We start from the raw sequence: 22,289 nt of genomic DNA, 5'->3' as shown, positions 1-22,289 counted from the left end.
TGCAGAACAGGATAACGAGCTACTCACAGAAGAAAATAACAAAAAAATAATCTAGAATATTTGCTATTAAATTGCGTTAATTTCCCCGGATAGCCTGTACAGGTGTCCTAATTATTTTATTGTCAGTCATTATGAGGATGACTGTGTGTCCTGTGTAAACTACTGTCTGTGCTATGTCATACATAAAAGCTGGATTTTTACCGATTTGTTTTCCCACAAAGATCTATTGTTAATTTACGGCGAATAGTTTTGTTTTTGTCTTTTGTTTTTGGTTTTTTTTGGTGGGGGGTGTCTTTTTTGTTTTTTAACTGTATTAAACTTGCAGTACCTTTGCTGTCCTGAAATGTCGCTGTGAAAACTGACCGCATGAAAATACCAGATCAATAGAGAGAAGTCCTGAAATTCAACACACGTCGTACAAGAGAACTTTTCCACCCAATTTTATTAATGAACAATAACAATACGAACAGATGAGGCGCTTATCCACCAAACAGAAATAAATTATACAAAGGCTGAGTGTTTAGGAGACATATCAAGAGACATATCAAATACAATAAATATTAAAAATATTAATTAACATGAAAAAAGCATAAGCATAAAAAAAAGTTCCTAAAGAAAAAAAGAGTCCTGATACCAAAGCCCCAAAACATATTCCATACTGTTTTATTGCATCCTGTTGGACTGTAACCAACTCCTCCTGTGATTCCAGAAAGCCTGCAGTGATTCAGTGTGGAAAAAGCAGACAATCCACACTTTCTATATCATCTTCACAGAATACTCAGGTGGCCATATCCAAGTTAAACCAACTAAAGCCTGAATGATTATTTTGTTGGTAAATTCATTTACAATTTTGAATTTCTCTTCTTTCCCTTTGGGAGGAAGAGGAAGTGAAATATGCTTACTCCTTGTTACATGAACCTCCTCAGCCTCAAATTCCTTCAAAATAGAAGTAGATGAGACTTTCTGCAACTGAATGCTTCTAAAAACCTTTTGTACATTTATCATCACAAAAGTCAATAGCTGCTATGCAGAGCTGTCTGAGTCCAGGAGAAGTCTCAGAGTACACAATGTCTTCTTTATCCATCCATCTTGAAGGCAGTGGGATAAGTTTTTAATCTCATCTCAGAAGGATGGTTTGTCCAGTTTAACCTATGCAGCATTCTCTTTTCCAATGTCTCAAAGTGATTTAAGATATAGATAATGCAATTTTAATTCAGTAAACAATTTTTGTTATACAAAGAAAAGAAATGTGGTTAAAAATGTTGATTCCTTTGGTATAAATGCAACTGAATTTGGACTTAATGGATTGTGTGTTTTGTGCTTCTTTCCAAATCTAAAGTACTGCAAAGTTTTCATTAGAAAAAGATGTCTGACATCATCAAATGCACTACAAAAATATAAGAATACAATATATCCATGCTCTTGAATTAAATAGGCTTCCATCAGTACAATCTGACATCAGTCCAGTGTTATTACAACTGACCATCCGTTCTAAAATAGCTGTGAGCTGGTATGTCCCTGTATATTTCTTTGAAGCCATCATCAGGATCACTGAATTCAGATCCTCAGTTTTCAGCTCTGATTCACATAATCTTTGAAAGAGTCCTGAGTATACAGGATAACATCCTGAATCCAAAAGAGTAATCTGTGGAGCATAAACTGGAATAAAAAGTGACTACTTATTTGTTAGTACTTCAGAAAACTATTTGCCAACAGACTTGTGATTGACTTACATTGGATGTCTGAATCACTGATATCTAAATTAATAAAACATGACAAACTCTTCATACCTGATAAAAAGCCATCAAACTTTTGCCCTTTTGCAAACTAAAAAACGGCCTCTCTTAAAAAGCCCTGAAATTTAATGACCCAAACAAAACTGTAATGTTCACCATAAATTTTAACAAAGAAAAATAAAATAAAATACAACACTTGTTCAAGTCAACCAGTTCACTAGCTGGTAACCCATCATTTTAAGCAGAGTTGTAATGCACTGCCTCACTGTCACACATGGAATGCAGGAGTTCACCAGCCCTCAGTCCGTCGATGTATCTGTGAAGACTCTGAAGGAAGACTCATTTAGCAGCTCACCTCTCTTATTCAGTCTGTGGCCACAACCTCTTCCTTTCTTCCTTTCAATTCAATTCAATTCCATTTTATTTGTACAACACCAAAACAACAGTAATCTCAAGGTGCTTGCCATTCCCTTTTTTGTTTTTTGTTTTTATATCACCTTACCTGCACCAACTTTCTCCACACTGTGGAGGGAAAAAAAAACAATAATTACTTTAAAGAACTTCAACATCTCACATGTGATACAACCAAGTTCCAAAAGAGCTGGGACGGTGTATGAAATCTGAATAAAAGCAGAATGTAATGCATTACACATCTCATGATCCCATATCTTATTCACAAACATTGAAAACATATCAAATGTTAAAACCGATAAAATGGAGAATTTAAAGAAACACAAATAGTTCATTTGGATTTTAATGGCTTATTTATTGTGAGGGTCCCAGGGGGCTGGAGTCTGTCACACCTACTGCAAGGTGAGAGGCGGGGTACACCCCGGACAGGCTGCCTGTCTGTCACAGGGCTAACACAGAGAGACATACAACCTTTCATGGGTAATTTAGAATATCCACTTAACTCAACCCCAATAACTGTATGTCTTTGGACTGAGGATAGGCTCCAGATACCCCTGCAACCCTGATAAGGATAAATGTAAGAGAATGGGTGGATGGAATTTGATGGCAGTAACTCTATGGTGTAAAGCTGTGTATTGAGTGTATCAAACCCAAATGCAGAAATCAGGATTCGGGAGTGAACTGATAAGGCTGGGACACAAAGGAAAAAATCAGGAATGATGAGACCACAGGCTTTAAACCATACACAAGCACAGGAGACAAACAACGCCTAACACACAACATGAAGTACCTAAACATGGAATTACAAAGAGGAAAGGAACACAACCTAATAACCCAGAACAGAGCCCAGAGAAGTAAAACTAAGGCCTCAAACTAGAAACACTACACAATTATCAGTAAACTGACACAAAGGAGCAAGTGCCACAATACCGAAATGAGATTAGGTCTGATACAAGAACACAACAGAGGCAGGAATGCATAATGAACTAAATGGATACAAAATAGACTAAAAACCCAGAAGGGAACTAGATCAGAAAAACAACTTTTTCCCCCATTAAACCTGTCCTGCCTCGCAGCTTTTGTAATCCGAATTATTAGCCAACTCCAATGTTGTGCCAAACATATTTCGCTTTTCCAAGATGAGCGCCATAAAATCTCTATATGCTCCTCCTGTTTGTGTGTTTCTGTATTCGTTTCTGTATTCATTTCTATTAGTGTTATTTCAGTTATTATAATGTAATATGACCATTTCTAAGCTAACAGGCAGGAGAGAGAAAAGCAAGTGGGAGAAAATAGGAGAAAATATCAAAGATAAAAGGATAGAGCACAAATAGAAAAGCACCACCTGCTGCACCTGTAGTCCCAGAACTGCCTGGAAGGTTGCGACTCCAAAAACACAAAAACACAGCTGTTTCGTCCACACGTAAACGGCGATCAAATCACCGAAAACTGAGATTTTTTAAAACTCCTTTTTTGCGTTTACATGTGGATGAGGAATACAGAGTTCGTCACGCAACGTCAAAGGTATGTGCCTTATTTCACGTCACGCTGTGCGCCACGTTATTGTTTACATGAGATGAATTGCAGAATGGCAGAAAATACTGTTAATCTGAATATCTTCAGTTTTTACACGCTTACATATACACACGCAGTTACTGTCCCTCCATTTAGAAAGGCAGAGGCGTCACGGTGTGATTCTTTTATGTGTAGTTGGTTTTTTTCATGTGTAATAATATTCAACATTGCTATCAATACATTTTTCAAAAAATGCCTCTCTGTGCAAAATGGGTTTAAAAATATAAACAACTGTGGGATACTGTTTGTCCTTGATTTGAACCGGGGGAACAAATCGTGGCAGGATCAGCCTGATATTATTTGTATCCCACTGTAACATTACTGTATAAAGAGCTAACATCTCCAAAATGTCAGGAGTAGTTAGTCATTACAACAAGTGTTTGTGAACTAAAACTCAAGAATGTGGGATACTGTTTGTCCAGGATCTGGAGACCGGGCCCCACACTTTGGGAAGCTCTGGGTTAACAGAAGTTCATATTGAGATTCTTCTTTGTGTGACAGAGCTTCAACCTGCATTTGTGGATGTGACCTGTATTCACAAACACTCACTTGTAGAGGTGTTCCTGAGCTTTGCATTGATTTCTATGACAGAATTCCTGTTTTTAAAGCATGGCCCAATTCTGATTGGATATTCTGCCTTGTCTATCGTCTGTTGCCTTTCATTTGCCAGGTGGCATATTATTTGATTAACTATCAAATTTAATGCTTCAATGCAACTATTTAAAAAAGAAATTGACCTTGTCCCTTAGACACATTCTCTGAACCTTTTGACGATATTATGTACAGGAAACTATGACATATTTAAAGTTTGCAATTTTATGGAACATTATTCTGAAATTGTTAAACAATTCTTAGACACTTCTGGGAAACTCTGCCCCTCTGAGATGCTCTTTTTATACCCAGTCATGTTACTGACTCCAAAAATGTTTCTCCCACTGTTTTTTCAGTACTGCAGACTTTTCCAGACTTTTCTTGCCCAGCACCAACATTTTTTTCTGATATGTTGCTGTCATCAAATTCAATATAGTCTAGTATTTTTCTCAGTAAATTTTCTCACTTTAGTCTTTTCACATGTTTTCCATTTTCTTTTAAATTGCAAATCATCCATTCTGTTTATTTATCTATATTAATAATTATTTTCTGTAGAATAAATATCATTTTCTCTAATATATGTTATTTATATTATTTTCTTTACATTTTACACACAACTTTGCAACTTTTTTAAAATTGGGGTTGAACATGCTTTATATGTCAGTTGCTCCCAAACAGCAAGCACGTGTTCCTCAGGTGTGATTTAGCTGGAATTCTGTATCACTCACCTGAGTGCAGGTAGCGCCGCTTCACATACAACAGCAGGATCACAAAAGAGCCCACAACGAGGTACAACATCCAGTTTGTTGGCTCTGAAACAGAACACACATCAGGCTCTGCTCCTCCCAGCTGCTAGCTCCTAGTACTATACTGACACTCACCTTCCACAATCAGGGTGAAACTCTTTGTGATGGGCACTTTCAGAGACTGATGGGAGACGCTGCATGTGAACTTTTTCCCAGAGTCCCTGAGCGCAGCCTGGAGGTAGAAAACACCTGACAGCAAGAAGGTCATGTCCCTATTTACTTTGTGGCTGAACAGAACACTGTGGTTCAGTGGCTTAGGATGTGGAGTGCCTGGATCCTCCTCGTACCAAATTATCTCCACATCCCGAGGGTAGTAGCCATTTGCCTCACACTTAACCATCAAGTCCTTGCCCTCCTGCAATAACAGGGTGGTTCCAACATTGAGGGAGACATGGGGAGACTCTGAGGAAAGGAGAGAGAAAAATAAATAATAATAGTAATTTCAATACCTAACAGCAGACATTTATTATAGTAACTGGGCTGTTTTATTTAATTCACTCGTTTTAATTTAATATTCTTTCAGGTCAAAACTGGTGACATTTAAAAGTTGAGATTTGGTCTGAGTTTCAGAATTCTAGGAAGTCAAATTTAGTAAGATGCATTTCAGGTTACACACTTAACAGAATAATTAAATATATATATATATATGTATATATATATATATATATATATATATATATATATATATATATATATATATATATATATATATATATATATATATATATATATATAGAGAGAGAGAGAGAGAGAGAGAGAGAGAGAGAGAGAGAGAGAGAGAGAGAGAGAGAGAGCGAGAGAGAGAGAGAGAGAGTTTCTGACCACACTTAGTGGAGTGTAGTGGAGTAACAATCCCACAAATGGATTTAACAGTTCATTAAAATTTGCCTTCCATCCTTCAAAGTTAGTTGAAAATAGATTCAGAAAACCAAAAAGATCTAATAACTAAGAAACTGAGATTCTTAAAAGGCTGCTGTATATTGACAACATATAAAAAGTACCATATAAAGATTTCAAATATCATGTCACATTTGACCTCTTACATTTCCTTCAAGGTCAATAGATTGATCTGAAGGTCAAAGTAATAAAATGCTATAAAGAGCTATTTAAAAATTGGTTTCTTACTCTCATTGTTTGTACTGACAACATATACACCAGTCAAAGGTTTGGACACAGCTTCTTATGGCAAGCACAACAGTCAATCATTACTTTAACAACTGAAGATCAGTCAGTCTGGAAAACTGCTAAAATTTTGAATGTATCCCCAAGTGCAGTCCCAAAAACCATCGAGCACTACAATGAAACTGGCTCACATGAGGATTGCCCCACAAAAGGAAGACCAAGAGTCACCTCTGCTGCTAAGGGTAAAATTCATCTGAGTCACCAGCCTCAGAAATCACAAGCTAACAGCACCTCAGATTAGAGCCCAGATAAATGCCACACAGATTTTCCAGTAGCAGACATCTCTACATGAACTGTTCAGTGAAGACTGTGCGAATGAGGCCTTTGTGGTCAAATAGCTGCTAAGAAAGCACCACTAAGGAAAAGCAGGCGAGGAGGTGTGATGGTGTGGGGATGCTTTGCTGGTGACACTGTTGGGGATTGATTCAAAATGGAAGGCACACTGAACCAGCATGGCTCCCACAGCATCCTGTAGCAACATGCCATCCCATCCGGTTTGCTATTAGTTGGACCATCATTTATTTTTCAACAGGACAATGACACCAAACACACCCCCAGGCTGTGTAAGGGCTATTTGACTGAGAAGGAGAGTGAGGAGTGCTGTGCCTGATGGCCTGGCCTCCACAGTCACCCGACCTAAACCCAATTGAGCTGGGTTGGGATGAGATGGACCACAGAGTGAAGGCAAAAGGGCCAAGGAGTGCTCAGCATCTCTGGAAATTCCTTCAAGACTGTTGGAAAACCATTTCAGGTGACTGCCTCATGAAGCTTATGGAGAGAATGCCATGAGTGTGCAAAGCAAAGGGTGGCTATTTTAAAGAATCTAAAGTATATAAAATGTTTTGAGTTATTTCACGCTTTTTTGTTTACTGCATAATTCTATATGTGTTCATTCATAGTTTTGATTCCTTCAGTGAGAATCTACAATAGTCATGAAAATAAACAAAAACCATTAAATGAGAAGGTGTGTCCAAACTTTTGACTGGTAGTATAGACATTTAGGGAATGATCCAATCCTATGTACCTTCAATCTGCAGATATATATCCACCTTGGCAAACAGTGGATTCACGGACACTGAACAAATGTAGGTCCCTTCACTGATCATTGTGGTGGAGGCGAGGGTGTAGGAGGCATCTCCAGCCGCAAGGGCACGTAGTCCGACACCGTTCCCCTCGGTCTGTCCTGTGCGCCTGTTGTAACTGAAGAGCTTGGTCCTCTCACCAGGGCGGTGCCTATGCCACTCTACAGTGACCTTTGCACCCTTGTGGTCAACATCAAACTGGCAGTGGAGCTTTTGCTGGGACTTCAGGCGTGCTTTAACTGAGGGAGTCTGTGTTTTGATGACCATGGCAACTGTGGAAACAGACGTGACAAACAACACAAGTGTCCTTTACTCAAATAGGTGACAACCACTTCCTGTATCTATGACATGACAATTATTTGGCCATCCACCATTCCAAGTCGATATAACTATAACTGTCTCTCTCTATTTCTACTCTAATCTCCAAGACACAAACACAGTTTCTTTTCAGCACTCTGTCCTTGAACTTCTGCCACTGCAACAGGCAGGCAATTAACAAACCCTAGGAATGGTCTGTATGGCTCAAAAAAAAACAGAATCCTCATATGTGAGTTTACCTGTAGTGGTGAGTACCTCTTTGTCAGCAATGACAGACCAGTTGTGGTAGTCTGGCTGCCCTGGGGGAGGCTGGTCAGAGGGGTGTCTAAGGGTGCCAGCGACTGTGAAGCGGCCCCTGCTGTGTCTGAGGATGCAGGTAAACCAGTGGTTGTACTCCCGGGCACCGAGGACAGGCCAGCGGACGTAACCGCCCTCTGTGCTGTATCTGTGCAGCTCACACTTCAGCTGCTCTGCCTCCACCCCCTCCACATACTGCAACAGATCCAACTTTGATCCTAGAAGACAATAAAATAAACACTAACACACTGTAGTTGTTTTTTCAGCCTTCTCCTCATGCAGGCTGCAGTAACTCACTGATGACCAGGAAAGTGATGACGTTTGGGTTAACAGGAGCATCTCCTTTCTGACCAAACTGAAGTATAGTCTCTCTGGGGATGACCCGAGTCTCAGTGTGGTTGTCCTTGTTCAAATACAAACGCTCATCAATGAAGTAACAAGGCAGCCACTGGATCTGATGGACACTCCACACACCTGAATGACACGAATACATCAGTCAGACAGCATAGCCGTTGGAATTCATGCGGTAGACTAGAATATCTATAGTCACTGTTGACCTAACACGCACAAACTGACCTAAGCTAATCTGTGACAACGTGTTGCACTATAACTCACCTGCACTTAGATACAAGTAAACAAAAATCCTCAAGATTAAAACCGTCATTCTTCTCCACTGTCAAACTCCTTGTTGTTCGATGTCCACACAAAGTTTCTCTTGACACTTTCACTTTCATTTCAAAGGAAAAAGAAAAAAGGAGTGCGATTTCTGGCGTGATGAGCAGCTCGAAAACCAAACCTTTAAAAAAAACATTAATCATAATCAAAAAAGTTAATAAAATCGAGAATATATGCTAGGAAATTTCAAATAAATAAATAAATAAATCAGGATACAATGTCCTAGTTCTTTTTACAGCGTTCCTGTTTTCATGTTAGACGTAACATTATTGTAGCTGGAGCCTATCCCAGCTGCCACGTGGCCAGAGGCCTGTCTGATAGGAAGACTGTGGTAGGTGCATATTTTACTTTATCCATTACCACACAAACGGACTCTAAACTGTGAGCGGTACCCGGTGTACTTGGAGTCACGGGGCAAATGTACTCCATACTTGATTCGAACTCAGGATTGCTGTAATGTGACTATGTGAACCACCGCACCACATAGTTTAATAAATAGTTCACAGCAGTTCATGAGGAGTCAACAGCTTGCAACAGGTGCTTTATATAAAACTCGTAGTATTGACTTTGCCCTGAGATGTCGCTGTGAGGGCATGACGACAGCAGCCTTCCTAGTCTTTCCGACACCAGAGCTGATGGACGAGAGTCATGTCACTTCCTGTTAATCTCGTTTTACAGCAATTCACTATTTAGTTCACCTGAAAGTCCTCAAATAATAGCTGTGAATGTAGCGAAAGCACTCAGATAATTATTTCTCCATGCCCGATGTTAGGTCTAATAATCTACATCATAAGTTATTTAGATATTGGGAGCGTAGTTAAACCACAACAAAACCTATAATGCATATGAGAACACGCTGCTTGTGGTGGTCGAAGGTGATCACTGTCAGGAAGTTACTGTCAGAAAGTTTTCTGCGGCTGTGTGTTTCATGCCTGAAGTAAAGTAGTCGATGCATTATGCGGCTCTTGGTGCTGTTTGTGTTACACCGAAATGTTGGAAACCATAAAAATGTGAAAATGAAGCTGCATCTATTAACTATTAAGGAAAATATTTAAAAACAAAACAAAAAACAATAACCAAAATTGTTTACCCAACAAGAATGACATTCTGGGGCTACAGAGCCATAGAGCTCTATTCATTCTGCCATATGCTTAGAGCGCCCTCTATGAAACCGGAAATCCACAGAGTGGGAGTTCTTGATCATGAATACTCTCTGGTTGTACACGCTGACGCTAACAGCGGAAGCGCTTTATACAAAGTTGGTGTCACTCTGATAGAAACCTTTGCTGGGACGTAGTTTCGTGTTTGCTCTCTACTTCATTATACTCTGTTGTAAAGTATTAGAGCTGTGGTACAGCTTATAGTTGGAACTAAAATTAGCTAACTAGCTTCTCAGCATCCAGGTCCACTCTGCAGCTTTGGCACTAATAATGAACAAAGGTAACCGTTACACTCCTCACGTTCCCATACAGTAAACACGAGTCACAATTTCTGTTATGCTACAGTTAATGTTGCATGTGGTAAAAGGAAATAACAGCAAACCGTGATTTTTCGCCATAATCAACCCCCACAAAATTAAATAGTATCAGCTTTAGCAGTTTAAGAGGTAATGCTGTTCTCTAACCGCTCTGCTGTTTGTGTGTGAGAATGACAGAGCAGCGACATTTTTCCTATATATATTTATATAGCTTGTATTCATTCTGTGTGGAACTGAAAAATAGACACTAATACCTTATTCTACAGAGTGTGGATGTTCATATACAAGATCACGATTTAAAATAATGAGATACAAGTAACCTCTCTGAGCTCAGACTATGTTCCTTCCACTGTCAACTTAAGATGAACCAGAGTTGAACTTAAGCTTATCTTCAGTCAAAAGCCATTTTCAAAGTGGCATTTTCTGGTCTTAAGATCAAATGTGGGGTTTTTTTTGTGCAGCTTTGCCATTTTAGGCTAATTTAAGGAGCTGAGAGGACAGTTAAAAATTTTCAAAAAAATCAATTTCCTCTGGCAAATTTGAGTTTTGATGCCTTTTCTCTTGTTCTTTCAGACTCGACAGTGCTTTGGGGAGCTTTCCTCCTGGCTGATAAGCTGTGTTCCCCCTCATCTCTGTCCACCATTCAGAAAGCAGACTGGAGCCGGGTGGGACATGTGATCCTGGAAGCACTCAAAGAAATCTGCAGAAAGGATGAAGTCAGTGACTGTCCCAACCCAGCAGCTGAGAGCTGGAAAAAGAGGATGGTTTGTGTTGTGTGGCTGAAGCTGCTGTGCAGAGAGGCTGAGGAGAACGTTGAGTTTGCTTGGAGGGAGAACCCTTTCTTCTCTCTCCAAAACAGCCTCCCTGAGGTCAGCCGTGTCGTCCTGCTGGAGCTGGTGAAGTCAGCAGCAGCTGCGGGTGTTTTTGCCAGTTTCCTCCTGCGTCTTCCTCACGCTCAAATCTGTGCTGAGCTGGAAAGGCTGGTGGAACATGTGAGGAGCGATCCCATAGGGGAAGACGATATCCGACTCCTTCTGGAGGTTTGGTGGGAGCTGTGGAAAGGCAGAGTGGAAGAGGAGGTTGGAGAAGAAGAGAGCATAGAGAAGATGTTTGCCAGCCAGCTTGCTCGCCTCTCCTCTGAGTCCTCCAGTCTGTCCCCTCAGGCTGCAAAGAGGTTAAAGTTAGACACGCCAAATTCAGCAGATATTCTGCACATTCTTCTTTACGCACTCAAAGACATGAAAGGTCACATATCCTCACCTGACCTCTGCTTTCAGGCCTTATCCATTTCCCTCGATGCTCTTTACACAACCTTCCTGATAGACCAAAACATGGTGCTTCCAGCTAAAGAGAAGTTGGACTGTTTGTGTAAAATCCTCCGAGCCAGAGAGGAGAACATGGAGAAGCTGAGTCCTGAAATGATTCAGGAAGCTCTGAAAGACTTGCGTGCTTCTCACACACCTTCTCAGTTTAATCTGCGCCAGATGAAGCTGAGTGAAGCTCTGAGGATTATCACAGAGCTTGCACAGTTTTGGCAAAGCGGTGTTCTCAATCAGTGTGACCACTCCAGCCCTAGTTACTCTGCTTTCCAGCTAGAACAAAGCATCCAGAGGGTCCTGGCTTCTCTAGAGGAAGCACCCGGAGCTGGGAGTGACGACTTTGAAGGAGAGAGTGATACACTCAGAGGTGTGCTGAAGTCACTGTCCCTCCCTGCAGCAGAGAGCAGCCCTGAAGTGAGCGCAGAGGTTGCTGCTGTCATCATCACCCATCACCTGGAAGACTGTGAGGACTTTGCAGTGTTGTTTGCCAGCGAGCCATTATGGGCAGAACGTGCGGATCGCTGGCTCGACTGCCTGGAAAAAAACCAGGGGGCATTCCGGCAGCACGGCACCCTTATGAGCCTCGCCTCCACCCTAATGAGCAGACTCCATAGCGAGAGCGCTAATGTGAGGCAGTGCCACAAACTGCTGAAAATCACTTCAGGTATTTTCTCCACACTCACATTAGAAGACCAGAACAAAGCGTTGGCTGCCATGCTGAGATTATCCAGCAGGGGGATCTTCAAGTGCTCTGTACCTGCTGCTCTGGCTGATGGGTTTGAACAGGAGCTCAACATGACCTTCAACTGCATCATTCAGGGGGCGGGCGGAGCTTCAGTGGGAGCTTCACAGGGCAACCTGACTACGGCAGCCTCTCTAGTTGCAAGAGTGGCCTTTCAGAACCCCGAAGCCACTTTGAGGTCCTGCTGTCATTCGGCTGTTTTCAACAAAGGAGCTTTCTCTCTAATGGCTAAGATCCTGGAACAGCTGCCAGGACTCAGAGACCAGAGGGGAAGAAGAGATGGAGGGAGGAAAAATGTGGTGTGCAGTTTACTTTGCAAGTGTTTACAGGACATGATCCAGACCAAGTCACTGTTAGCAACTGAAAAAGAACAGTTCCTCAAGTTTCTGGGTCTGCTCATGGAGCCCGTCACTTCAGCTGAGGGAGAAGGAAAGAGGGAAAGCGTTCTGTCACCTCACGAAGTCGTGAAAACCTTTGTCCTGCCTAACCTCTCAGCTACGGGTGAATATCACATGTTTATGTTTACCACAACCTACATTAGCTATTTTATTAGCATTTTACAGTTGTGATCAAAAGTTTAGATCCACTCGTCATGGATATGAATGTCATGGTAAACGTGGTGCTTCCACCACCTCTGGGCTTCTAACATTTCCAGGGTGGAATGATTGTACAGCATATATGTGTGATGACTTTGAAAAAAACAAAACAAGAATTGGATTCACAGGTTTTAATTTATTTCCACTGATCCTGACAGGGTCAAAATTCTAAATGTTAAATGAAAAGGTTAAGTGTACCGTAGCATGTTGCATCTTCATCAGACACTTTTAGTAGTTACCAATAAGCATCTGGCATAATTCTTGGCAGAATTGATAGGTTATTCAAAATTATTGGTTTCCAGGCATAGACCACTAGAGTTGAGGTCTGGGCTTTAGGAAGGGAATTCCAGAAGGTTACGGTAATGTCAGCCTTCTTTATCCAAGTTTCAACCATCTGACTGTTGATTTGAGCCACAGAGCATGATGCTACCACGACCATGCTTGACAGCAGGTACAGCATTCTTAGGTTTGAAAGCCTCTGCAGCTGCAAGTGTCAGTTAAGTGCGAAGATGTCGATTTTGGAGCAGGGGCTTCTATATCGGCATCTTCTTGGTCCATGGCGATGTAAAAAAAAAAAAAAAAAAACAACAACTCTTCACTGTGGACAGTGATGCTGCTGTTCCAGAAGTTTCCAGTTACATAAATGCATTGGGATGTAAAGTAAATTATTTGTCACTGATAGTTATTCTGTGGTTCTGCCAGCTCACTGTTCTGTGGATGCAGAGCTGAGTATCCAGCTTCTCCAGACTGCTTTGTCTGTGGACATGCAGGAAGCAGCCACCACTCCTCACTGGGTGTTCAACTGCTCTCCTTTCCCCCTCCTCTACATGCTGGCCCAGCTACACAACCAGACTCTCAGGTTTGTATCATAAGTAAAGCTTTCCACTTTTTTATTTCTGAGCTGTTAAACCTTTATATAGGGCTGCTCGATTATGGCAAAAATGATAATCACGATTATTTTCACTGAAATTGAGATCTCGATTATTTGACGATATTTATTTAACAATAACAATGTGTTGAATAATGACTTTAAAGATTGTCAAAAAATAATATAAAATACTGATAACAGTGCAAATGTTTGCAATATAAAAAATAAATGAAAAATGTAAACATCTATGTTTAGTGAACTTTGCAGTGTTGCTCTGTGGTGCAGCTACGACACTGTAGTAAAGTTTACACACTATGTCTACTTGATCCACGTCTGACTCCGCCAACCCATAATGTTTCCACACCACTGAAGTTTTAACCTCTCTTTTCAACCAACAGCAGTCACCCTCCTCTCCAACTAACTTCTGCTTAGCTTTCTGAGCGTCCCCAACCCCCGGGCCTCAGACCGGTACCGGTCCGTGAGTCGTTTGGTACCGGACCGCGAGAGTTGAGGCTCAGGTGTGAAATGTATAGTTTTCAGGGTTTTTTATCGGTTTTCAGTGTTATTTTGTTTACTCGGTTTTCCTGGGTCTTTTCACGTGTGTTATGAATAAATCTTCTTTTTTTCGGTACCGGTACTAGTTTTATTTTGTTGTATTTATCCGCGACACCTTAAAGGCTGGTCCATGAAAATATTGTCGGCAAGGGCGTAGATTTGGCATGGACGAAAGGGACATGTCCCCACCAATATCCAGCGATTAGGATGGCAGCAAAAAGGAAGAACCTGGATATAAAAAAGTATTTCGGAAACTAAATGCACAACATGCAGCACTATTAGTTCTCTCAGTCTCCCAGAGTAGCATTTCTAATTTTGATTGAAACTGTCAGAGAAAACGGCAGCCTCGAGCAAGCCCGGATATTAGTTTACAGAGGCTGTTAGAATTATATGTCTAACGTTAAAATGTTGGTGACACAATAATTTCTTCCTAATGGCACTGACATATTCATAGGGTTAATTTTTGAGACTAAATATCATGAGGTAGTCGTGATTTTGCAAATATTCCACCTTGGAGTGCAGTTTGCACAAATTGTTTTAAAAATGCACTCACCCTACAAACATTACTGACGAGTCAAGATCTGCACAAATTGACAGAAACACTGAAGCAGCTACACATTTTATTCTTATTGTCATGTATGTCCTATTTGTCAGGTGATAGAGATTAATGGTGATACAAGAATCACAGGTGAAATTGGATGATGACTTGGTGGTTCATTACTGTATTTGAAGCACATGTGTGACTGCATGTATGTGAATGTCTCACTGTTATTCATCAGTTGACAGAGGCAGCTCTGCCATGTTGTAGCTCAGACAGAGGTGAAGAGGCGAGGTCACAGGTGACTGGCTGATGATTTGGTGCTATAGATTAACTAGTATTTATTATCATGACAATTGTTAGGCTGCTGATTTAAATTGATTCATTAGTTTATATTTGACAAAGAATCTGAATTGACATGTCTCACTTTATATATGGCACGAATCCATGTGTTATTTTATCAGGTAGCAATATGTCCTAGTGCAGTCAGAGGGGAAGAGCCAAAGGTGAGGCACATCAAGCACATAATAATACTTTTAATCTGAGGATAAAACGCATGTACTGAGGCTGAAAGAAGCTTCAGTGCTCTCAGAAGACTAAAAAGATGGCTAAGGTTAACAGTGACTCGAATGAGATTAAACAATGCTGCTGCTGTCCACAAGGAGAGACTGGACAGTATAGATGTAAAACAAATATGCCAGCAGTTTATCTCAGTTAACGAGAGGAGAAGGCATGTGTTTGGCTCCTTCACACAGTCCACATTGAGTTGTTGTGTGGGACACCAGTAGTCCATGTCTGTTGCTGTAACAGTAGTTCATGTTTAGAATAAAAACTCCCAGCTCACTGATTTGATAGGGCCAATATTGTGCCTAAAATGTTGCATAATTTTGCTGAGAGATCTTTTGTAGTAATTGTAGCTGAGTAGTTTTATGGACAAAACCCACCAGGTCATTCAGTGTTCCCTTAGTGCTAATGTGTTAGAGATGTTGGTGTACTATAACTGAACTAATGTTGTTAAGTCCTTAAAGTCATATTCTTTTATTGTCATGACTGTATTTGAAGCTATTTTTATGTTTGTATGATACCTGATTTATATGAAATATGGCTGAAGTAAACTAAAGCCTAAAATACTTAGTCAGTCATTTGTTTAATAGTAATTTAACATTATAAAATTCACATATAAAACTATGAATTGTAATTTTAAATGGTTTAAAAACATGCAGAATAGCATATGTAGGCAAGTATATTTCTCCTTTTTTTTATCAAGAAGCAAAGACAAAAAGGAAAAAAAAGAAACAGGGCAGGGTTCAGTGGTTGAATCATCCGTCCCCACCAATGCCAAAACCAAATCTACACCCTTGATTGTCGGGCATAAACCGGTCCGTGGCACAAAAAAGGTTGGGGACCGCTGCTCTTAATTGTTGTGACACGTGTTCGAAATGCAGAGAGGTGCGCTCGATTTGCCACATGGAGCAGCGCGAGAGTAAGCACGAGGGAGGGGCTAATAATCGGCTCTGTCATTTTTAATGATCGTTGAAAGCCCAGATCGTAATCGTGATTAAAATTCGATTAATTGAGCAGCCCTACCTTTTATAGTGTTTAACATCATTTGATTTCAACTTAAACCCACCTGATCCCTCCTAGATGTTGGGAGCAACCACCAGACCACCACATCTGGTCCATGGATATGAAGGAGCTGCTGTTGTCAGTGCTGACCACTCTGGGGCAGGTGGTGGGTGCAGAGGTGGCAGCGGCCCCCAACAGCTGGTCCCGAGCGCTGTTCTGGCTCCACAACAAGATGGAACAGCTGGACTGGACGGTTCAGTTCCTGCTGAACCCTGTGTGGGGGGAGCACTTTAAAAATGAAGTGCCCTCCTCTCTGCTGGCTGTGTGTGATCTACCTGAACAGGTATGTCCTACTGCAGAACCCGCCTACTCCTGAATTTCTTTGAAGAACAGTGTCAAGTATCAACATCCAATCTGTGAAAATGCAAACCCAGGTCTGGGTAAAACATAAATAAAACAGAATGAATTTATTTGCAAACATCTTAAACCCTCATTTTATTCAAAGTACAACACTCAACGTGTCAAATGTTTAAACTGAGAAAATGTGCCTTTTTTTAAAAAAAAAAAAAGAAGAAAAAAAATCTCCTTTTCAAATTGGAGGCAGAACTTTGAGACAAGGCCTTAAAAGACTGGAAAAGTCAGTGTTACTAAAACAAGTGGCTGATAACTAATTGGGTTAACTGGAAGCAAGTCAGTAACAATACAGAGTACAAAGAGCATCTTTGAGAGGCAGTGTTTCTCAGAAGTAAAAGATGGGCAGAGATATACCAGTCTGCAAAGAAATGTAATCCCAAAGATTTTGAGTATCTCATCATCTCTGGTACATAACTTCAAAAAGGTTCAAAGCATCTGGAGAAATCTCTGTGGCAGAGGACAGGACCTTCAGGCCCTCAGAAAGCAATGGATTTAAAAAAAAAACAGCCATGATTCCATCATAGAAATCAGGAACGCCTCCAGAAATCACTATTTGTGAATATGATCCAGAAACATTGCCGTCTTCTCTGAGGCAAAGCTCATAAATGGACTGATAGATCCAAACTGTTCTGTGATCAGATAAATCAAAACTTGAAAGCCCTGAAAGGTCAAATTAACTGAAACTTTTTTTAAAAAAACAGAAAATAGAAAAACGCGTAAAAGCACACAAACCACAAGTGAAGTGTTTATGGGGACACAATAATGTGACGGACCAGCTAGAGAAGTGGCCAGAACCAAAACATGCACATGATCACACTGAGACATGCTTAAAAGAAGAGGACTCATCAGAGAAGACGATGCAGGATAACACAAGATTCATATAAAACTGTAGATACTGTACATGTTTGCTATTAGCTGTTAAACAGCCATCTGTTATTGTGTCCACAAAAACACTTCCATTTTTTTAATGATTTTTCTATTTGCTGGTGTTCTTTGACCTCTGCGGGCCACTGTAATGTACAAGTTTTAGGTTTTCAATCAGCAGATGCTGCTCAGCCTGTAGACCTTTAAGCCATTTTTGTAGCAGGCTGTAAACCAAATTTTTAATGCTGTAAATTTGGGCATTTTACCATTGAAATCTGGCTCACAGGCTCACTTTTTGAGAAAAAAATATGTGATACTGTTATTTGTGTGGTTTCTCTAGAGCTGATTGTTTTTGCTCTCAGTTTGCATTGAACAATATGTCTGTCCTGTAGGAATGGTTGGGTGTGGACCTTCCCTCGTACGGTTTGGGCACAGGTCTTTTAGCCTGGATGGAGTGTTCCTCCATATCTGACTCTCTGCAGAGCACCATGCTGTCCTGTCTCACTCTGGACCAGCACAAACCTGACCACGTCAGCATGTTCAGCAAAGGCCTGCTAGTGGCTCTGACTCAGATGCTGCCCTGGTGCTCCGTCTCCCAGTGGAGCAGGCTGCTGAGAGGCCTCCGTGAGCTGATCACATCCAGCCGCCTTCACGTGCCTTTCTCTCTGGAGTATGTGGACTTTCTGCCCCTACTGGACCTGAGGAAGTTTTCATGTGAACTCCGCCTGTCAGTCCTCCTGCTTCGAGTCCTGCAGCTGCTCTGCGGCTCCAGCTGCTCTGACTGGCTGTCGGCGAATGGCTGGGCACACGTAGGCAGGTTATACGCCCACGCTGTGAGGGACATGATGAATTCACTACGAGCCAAACTGCCTCTTCCTTCATCTGGTGCTTTTACTGCTTCTGCTTCAACTCCTCCTAAAACACCAGCAACCACAGACTCAAATCCAACTCTCATATGTCCAAAGTCCAAAGAAGCCAGAGACACTCCTCTGATATCAAAGGATTCACAGAAGGAGACTGCTCCAAGCCAGGAAGTTCTTTTTGTTCTGAGCCAGCTCTTCTGCCATGTTCAGCACGTCCAGGTACGACTTCTTTACACCATTCTATCTCTGATTGGCTAATTTTTTCCTCTTATAACCAAGCAGCATGTTTGCTCAAATTTAGTAATGCGCTTGGATCAGCATGTGTTAGATGCCATTGTATTTGACTGCTACAAAGTTCTCTCAGTGTGTTCTTTTCCTGAGTCAGGACTACAGGCTCACTGGTGAAATGTGTCTTCCCTTCAGGTGATGATGCCAGGAGGCCAATGTGAGCCTCTGTTCCTCTCTAGTCTGGAGATCCTCAGTCAGTACGAGGCCATTATGGCCGCCTTCCCAAACAGCTGCACCCCACTGGAGTGCGACAACACCCGCCACTTCTTCTCTACCATCTCAGACAACTTGGAGAACCCGGAGATGAAGGCTGTGCTGCAGCAGAAAATTGCTCAGCTCGTGTCCTCAGCAGCATGATGCACACACTGATCTATCTGCTGTTTCCCACTGAGCACGTTGAGTTTGCAAAAACTCAAAATCCTGAATATGCCTGCTGATTAACAACAGTGTAATGTTAAGGTCATGTTTAATATGAGCACCTCTCTAAGAATCCGCTAATGATGTCAGTGTGTGTACAAGTTATCCCTGTGAGCCAGAAGCTCAGGCTGGAGATGGCTCTAAATAGTTTTTTTTTTAATTTATTCTTGGCTCTATGTGATGTTATAGAAAATATATTTTTAATATAATGAGACACAGACCTGCTGTATGTGAGGGCAGGACACAAAACTACTCATGGAGGGTGCAAGAATGAAAGCATGGAGATGGAAATAAGGAGGAAATCTGTCACACTGAACTCATGTTAAGAAGTAACAAGCTTGAAATCTCTGAATTAAAAACCAAACTTAAAATCATATTTTGCAACACGTTGAGCAGTTATTCTTATTTGCATTAACATTGTAGACAGCATGAAAACGTAAGCTAAATGTGTGTACTGTACACCAGGGGCACTCAGTCATCATCAGTGTGTTATTATTTCATCCTTTATCCATTAAAGTGACTTTAATTTATACAAACAGATTCTGTGTAGTTGGGTAACATTGTTGAGGCTCTAACATATAAAAGCTGAACCGACAAAAGGAAAACAGCACTGCTGACAGACTATGTGATAGAGTCACAGTTAAACAACTCTTTCCTGTTAAATCTGACTTAACTTTATTATGAAAATAATAAACTTATTTTTTCATTAACTGTAGCAATAATCTGAGGGTTTTGTGTTGTTTTTTTGAAAATCATGGAGCCTTCAGTCTTTGCAGGCCGGCCCTTTCCTCTGCCTCAGGTACAGTCTGTTGGCTTTCCTCAGCAGAAGTATAAACCAGTAGATCTGTGGAGCCAGGAGCACTAGGTTACCCACGTTGCATTGCAGTGGCAGGTGAAAGACCACTCTGTGCAGAGGAATCCCAAATTGCCGGCCATACATCCAATACATGAAGGGGAAGAGCAGGATCCGACATGTGAAGAAGCTGAGCAAGACAATGATGCCGTTGATCCTGTGGAGTCTGGTGTTGTCGAGACCCAGCTGGATATGAAACACAGAAAGATGGTGAGGGGACTTCCCTAATACATCCATGTGCGTAACACAAAACACTTTTATGCAAACATGATAAGAATTTATGCCATTTGTCGTACTACAACACAATCTTTTATACATGACCATTATAAACCCTGCACACGGTCCCACAATAAAAACACAGGACCAGGTAGGTTCATCATTAAAAACTGCATTTTGTATTTAATCGGATTATCTTTCTCTAACAGTAATTTTGCTTGATGATCTGAAATTGTTAGTGTGACAGATTTTCACACCCATATGTTTTGGCTAGTCTCTGGTGTCTTTGTACAGTCTGCTACTCTGGTCCTGTCAGCTGTGGGAGACTCCTCAATCTATGGATTGGGAGCTTAGGTCCTGTTCCTGTGCTGCCAAGATCGAAGCCTCTGTGCTGTCCTTTAAGCCGACCTTTTCTTGCCACTAGTGGGATTTCTTGATGTCAGCCTTCCTCTATCTGCTAAAGGTAAATCCCATGCATTACCTGGATAAGAATCTTTCCAATGGAGACAAAAGGAGTGCTGAACTCTGTAGTGAACAGGCAGCCGATGAAGAAGTCCCCCAGTCCTCTTCTGAAGAACTGCAAATCAAACATTTAGTGGCAAGTCAGCCTGAACACACAAAGCGGAAGAGACTCCTCAGTGTTCTCACCAGAGTGATGGGCATGAAAATGAGAAGCAAGGCCACATGATGAAGAACCAACATGGAGTCCTTGATGAGAAAAGCCTTCACTGTCTGAAGAGAGTGGCCGCTGTATGAGCTGGAATGACCTTTGAGCTTCTGAGTATGGTAGTGGCTCAGATACATGGCATAGATGTCAAAGACCATGTAGGGCACTCCAAACAATACAAACGCGTTCACCAGCCAGTGACTGTGAAGTGAGACAGGAAACACTTTCACTGAGCTAACAAACTGACAATCTAATGATAACTCATGTCTTCATGTGCAACAAACTACACTAACCTGTCAGCCATGACGTCCCTGCAGGATGTCATGACTGTGACTCCAGCTGAAGTAGCCAGAGATGCATGTATGGCAGAAACCAGCCTAAAGTAAGCAAAGCAACTGTTTGAGTAGACACAACTGCACTGGAATACATGCACGTTTATTTGTTGTCTGGCTTTTTAATAGTCCCCACTGCACACGCAATAAATATTCAAACCCTCACAGGCGTGCAATGTGGTGCCTTCGGCACATATCCTACAAACAGATAACCTAATTATTATGTCAAATTCTAAAATCTAAGTCAAGCTTATATTTAACGGGAATCAGAGGATTCCTTACGTCAAAAACGCCTCTATGGTTTGTTATACATGTGCCGAATTTAGCTGCTCTTTCCTGTTAGGACACAGGAAGCAAATCTCAATCTCAAATCTCAAGTGTGTGTAACGAGACAGATAAACAACACAACATTAAACTGGCGTTTGTGTTAACGCAGTCTGGTGAGGTGACCCGTGTGGATGCTGACCTTTCACTGACACAAACCACGTCAGCGTCGCTCCACTGTGTGAAAGTGGATTTAAGCACTTTTCTGAAGCTGCAGAAAAGTCCAGGGAACACCAGAGCGCCACAGACCAGGGCAGAAAGCATTATGTTAGCCGGCCTCCTCCTGGTCCCCGTAACCGTTTTAACACAGTCTACATACCAACACCTGCCGTAGGGACACCATCGTATTTCAGTAAGCTAACGGCAACTAGCTTCTCTGATGTTTGTTGAACTTCCGTTAACCTTTATTTAGAGGGCTATGATTGGCTGTAGGAGAAGAGCTTTAAACCAATAGAAATCCTTGACTTTAAACTACCTTTGAATTTCTCGGTCTACTTTATTCGAATCTGTTTCAATACGTTTCTTCTCTTCTTTGGTGATTGAAATATGTATAATATTTAAATGCAAATGATATTTAAAATTATTAAAAATACTACCCATCTGTACTTGTATTATTATTTTTATAATGTCCTTTTCCCATTTTTCATTGAAAAAGAAATGCGCGTGGGAAGGTAATGGTGATTCAGTACTACAGGATTATATTATGTATTTATTTTT

At 41.2% G+C, this 22,289-nt stretch overlaps 3 protein-coding genes across 3 annotated transcripts; 1 reads left to right on the top strand and 2 right to left on the bottom strand.

Annotated features, from left to right (window-relative positions):
- Nucleotides 1-1,824: 1,824 nt before the first annotated feature.
- Nucleotides 1,825-8,704, bottom strand: LOC102796744 (tapasin-related protein-like). Its single transcript, XM_087851463.1, has 7 exons — nt 8,614-8,704; nt 8,296-8,472; nt 7,941-8,216; nt 7,326-7,655; nt 5,195-5,521; nt 5,042-5,125; nt 1,825-2,258 (listed from the first exon to the last, which is right to left on the bottom strand). The coding sequence occupies exons 1-7, from the start codon at nt 8,660-8,662 to the stop codon at nt 2,230-2,232; spliced, it is 1,272 nt and encodes a 423-aa protein (XP_087707589.1). The 5' UTR covers nt 8,663-8,704; the 3' UTR covers nt 1,825-2,229.
- A 1,221-nt stretch (nt 8,705-9,925) lies between these two features.
- Nucleotides 9,926-19,321, top strand: gemin4 (gem (nuclear organelle) associated protein 4). Its single transcript, XM_006809808.3, has 6 exons — nt 9,926-10,113; nt 10,724-12,712; nt 13,510-13,666; nt 16,413-16,677; nt 18,005-18,694; nt 18,899-19,321. Exons 1-6 carry the CDS (start codon nt 10,104-10,106, stop codon nt 19,118-19,120), a joined length of 3,333 nt encoding a protein of 1,110 aa, XP_006809871.2. The 5' UTR covers nt 9,926-10,103; the 3' UTR covers nt 19,121-19,321.
- Nucleotides 19,322-19,665: 344 nt separating this feature from the next.
- On the bottom strand, nt 19,666-21,952 carry LOC102795170 (ceramide synthase-like). Its single transcript, XM_006809809.2, has 5 exons — nt 21,715-21,952; nt 21,210-21,293; nt 20,898-21,117; nt 20,731-20,826; nt 19,666-20,219 (listed from the first exon to the last, which is right to left on the bottom strand). The coding sequence occupies exons 1-5, from the start codon at nt 21,834-21,836 to the stop codon at nt 19,944-19,946; spliced, it is 798 nt and encodes a 265-aa protein (XP_006809872.2). The 5' UTR covers nt 21,837-21,952; the 3' UTR covers nt 19,666-19,943.
- Between the last annotated feature and the right edge of the window lie 337 nt (nt 21,953-22,289).

This window comes from Neolamprologus brichardi, chromosome 14 (genome assembly GCF_056152115.1).
Source record: "Neolamprologus brichardi isolate AB-2024 chromosome 14, ASM5615211v1, whole genome shotgun sequence".
In the NCBI taxonomy this organism is placed as follows: domain Eukaryota; kingdom Metazoa; phylum Chordata; class Actinopteri; order Cichliformes; family Cichlidae; genus Neolamprologus; species Neolamprologus brichardi.
Note: the sequence above shows the minus strand (reverse complement) of the source record. Positions and strands in the feature narration are given on the sequence as shown.

Bases quoted from the DNA above. Each gene is read 5' to 3' on its own strand.
- LOC102796744 (XM_087851463.1), bottom strand. From the start codon at position 8,662: ATGACGGTTTTAATCTTGAGGATTTTTGTTTACTTGTATCTAAGTGCA. The intron at 7,656-7,940 runs GTAAACTCACAT...CTGTTTCCACAG, and splicing joins AGAGGTACTCACCACTACAG to TTGCCATGGTCATCAAAACA. The intron at 5,126-5,194 runs GTGAGTGTCAGT...GTTCTGTTTCAG, and splicing joins TTTCACCCTGATTGTGGAAG to AGCCAACAAACTGGATGTTG.
- LOC102795170 (XM_006809809.2), bottom strand. From the start codon at position 21,836: ATGCTTTCTGCCCTGGTCTGTGGCGCTCTGGTGTTCCCTGGACTTTTC. The intron at 20,827-20,897 runs GTGAGAACACTG...TTTGATTTGCAG, and splicing joins TTTTCATGCCCATCACTCTG to TTCTTCAGAAGAGGACTGGG. The intron at 20,220-20,730 runs GTAATGCATGGG...TTTCATATCCAG, and splicing joins TTGGAAAGATTCTTATCCAG to CTGGGTCTCGACAACACCAG.
- gemin4 (XM_006809808.3), top strand. The intron at 12,713-13,509 runs GTGAATATCACA...TGGTTCTGCCAG, and splicing joins GCCTAACCTCTCAGCTACGG to CTCACTGTTCTGTGGATGCA. The intron at 16,678-18,004 runs GTATGTCCTACT...TCTGTCCTGTAG, and splicing joins TGTGTGATCTACCTGAACAG to GAATGGTTGGGTGTGGACCT.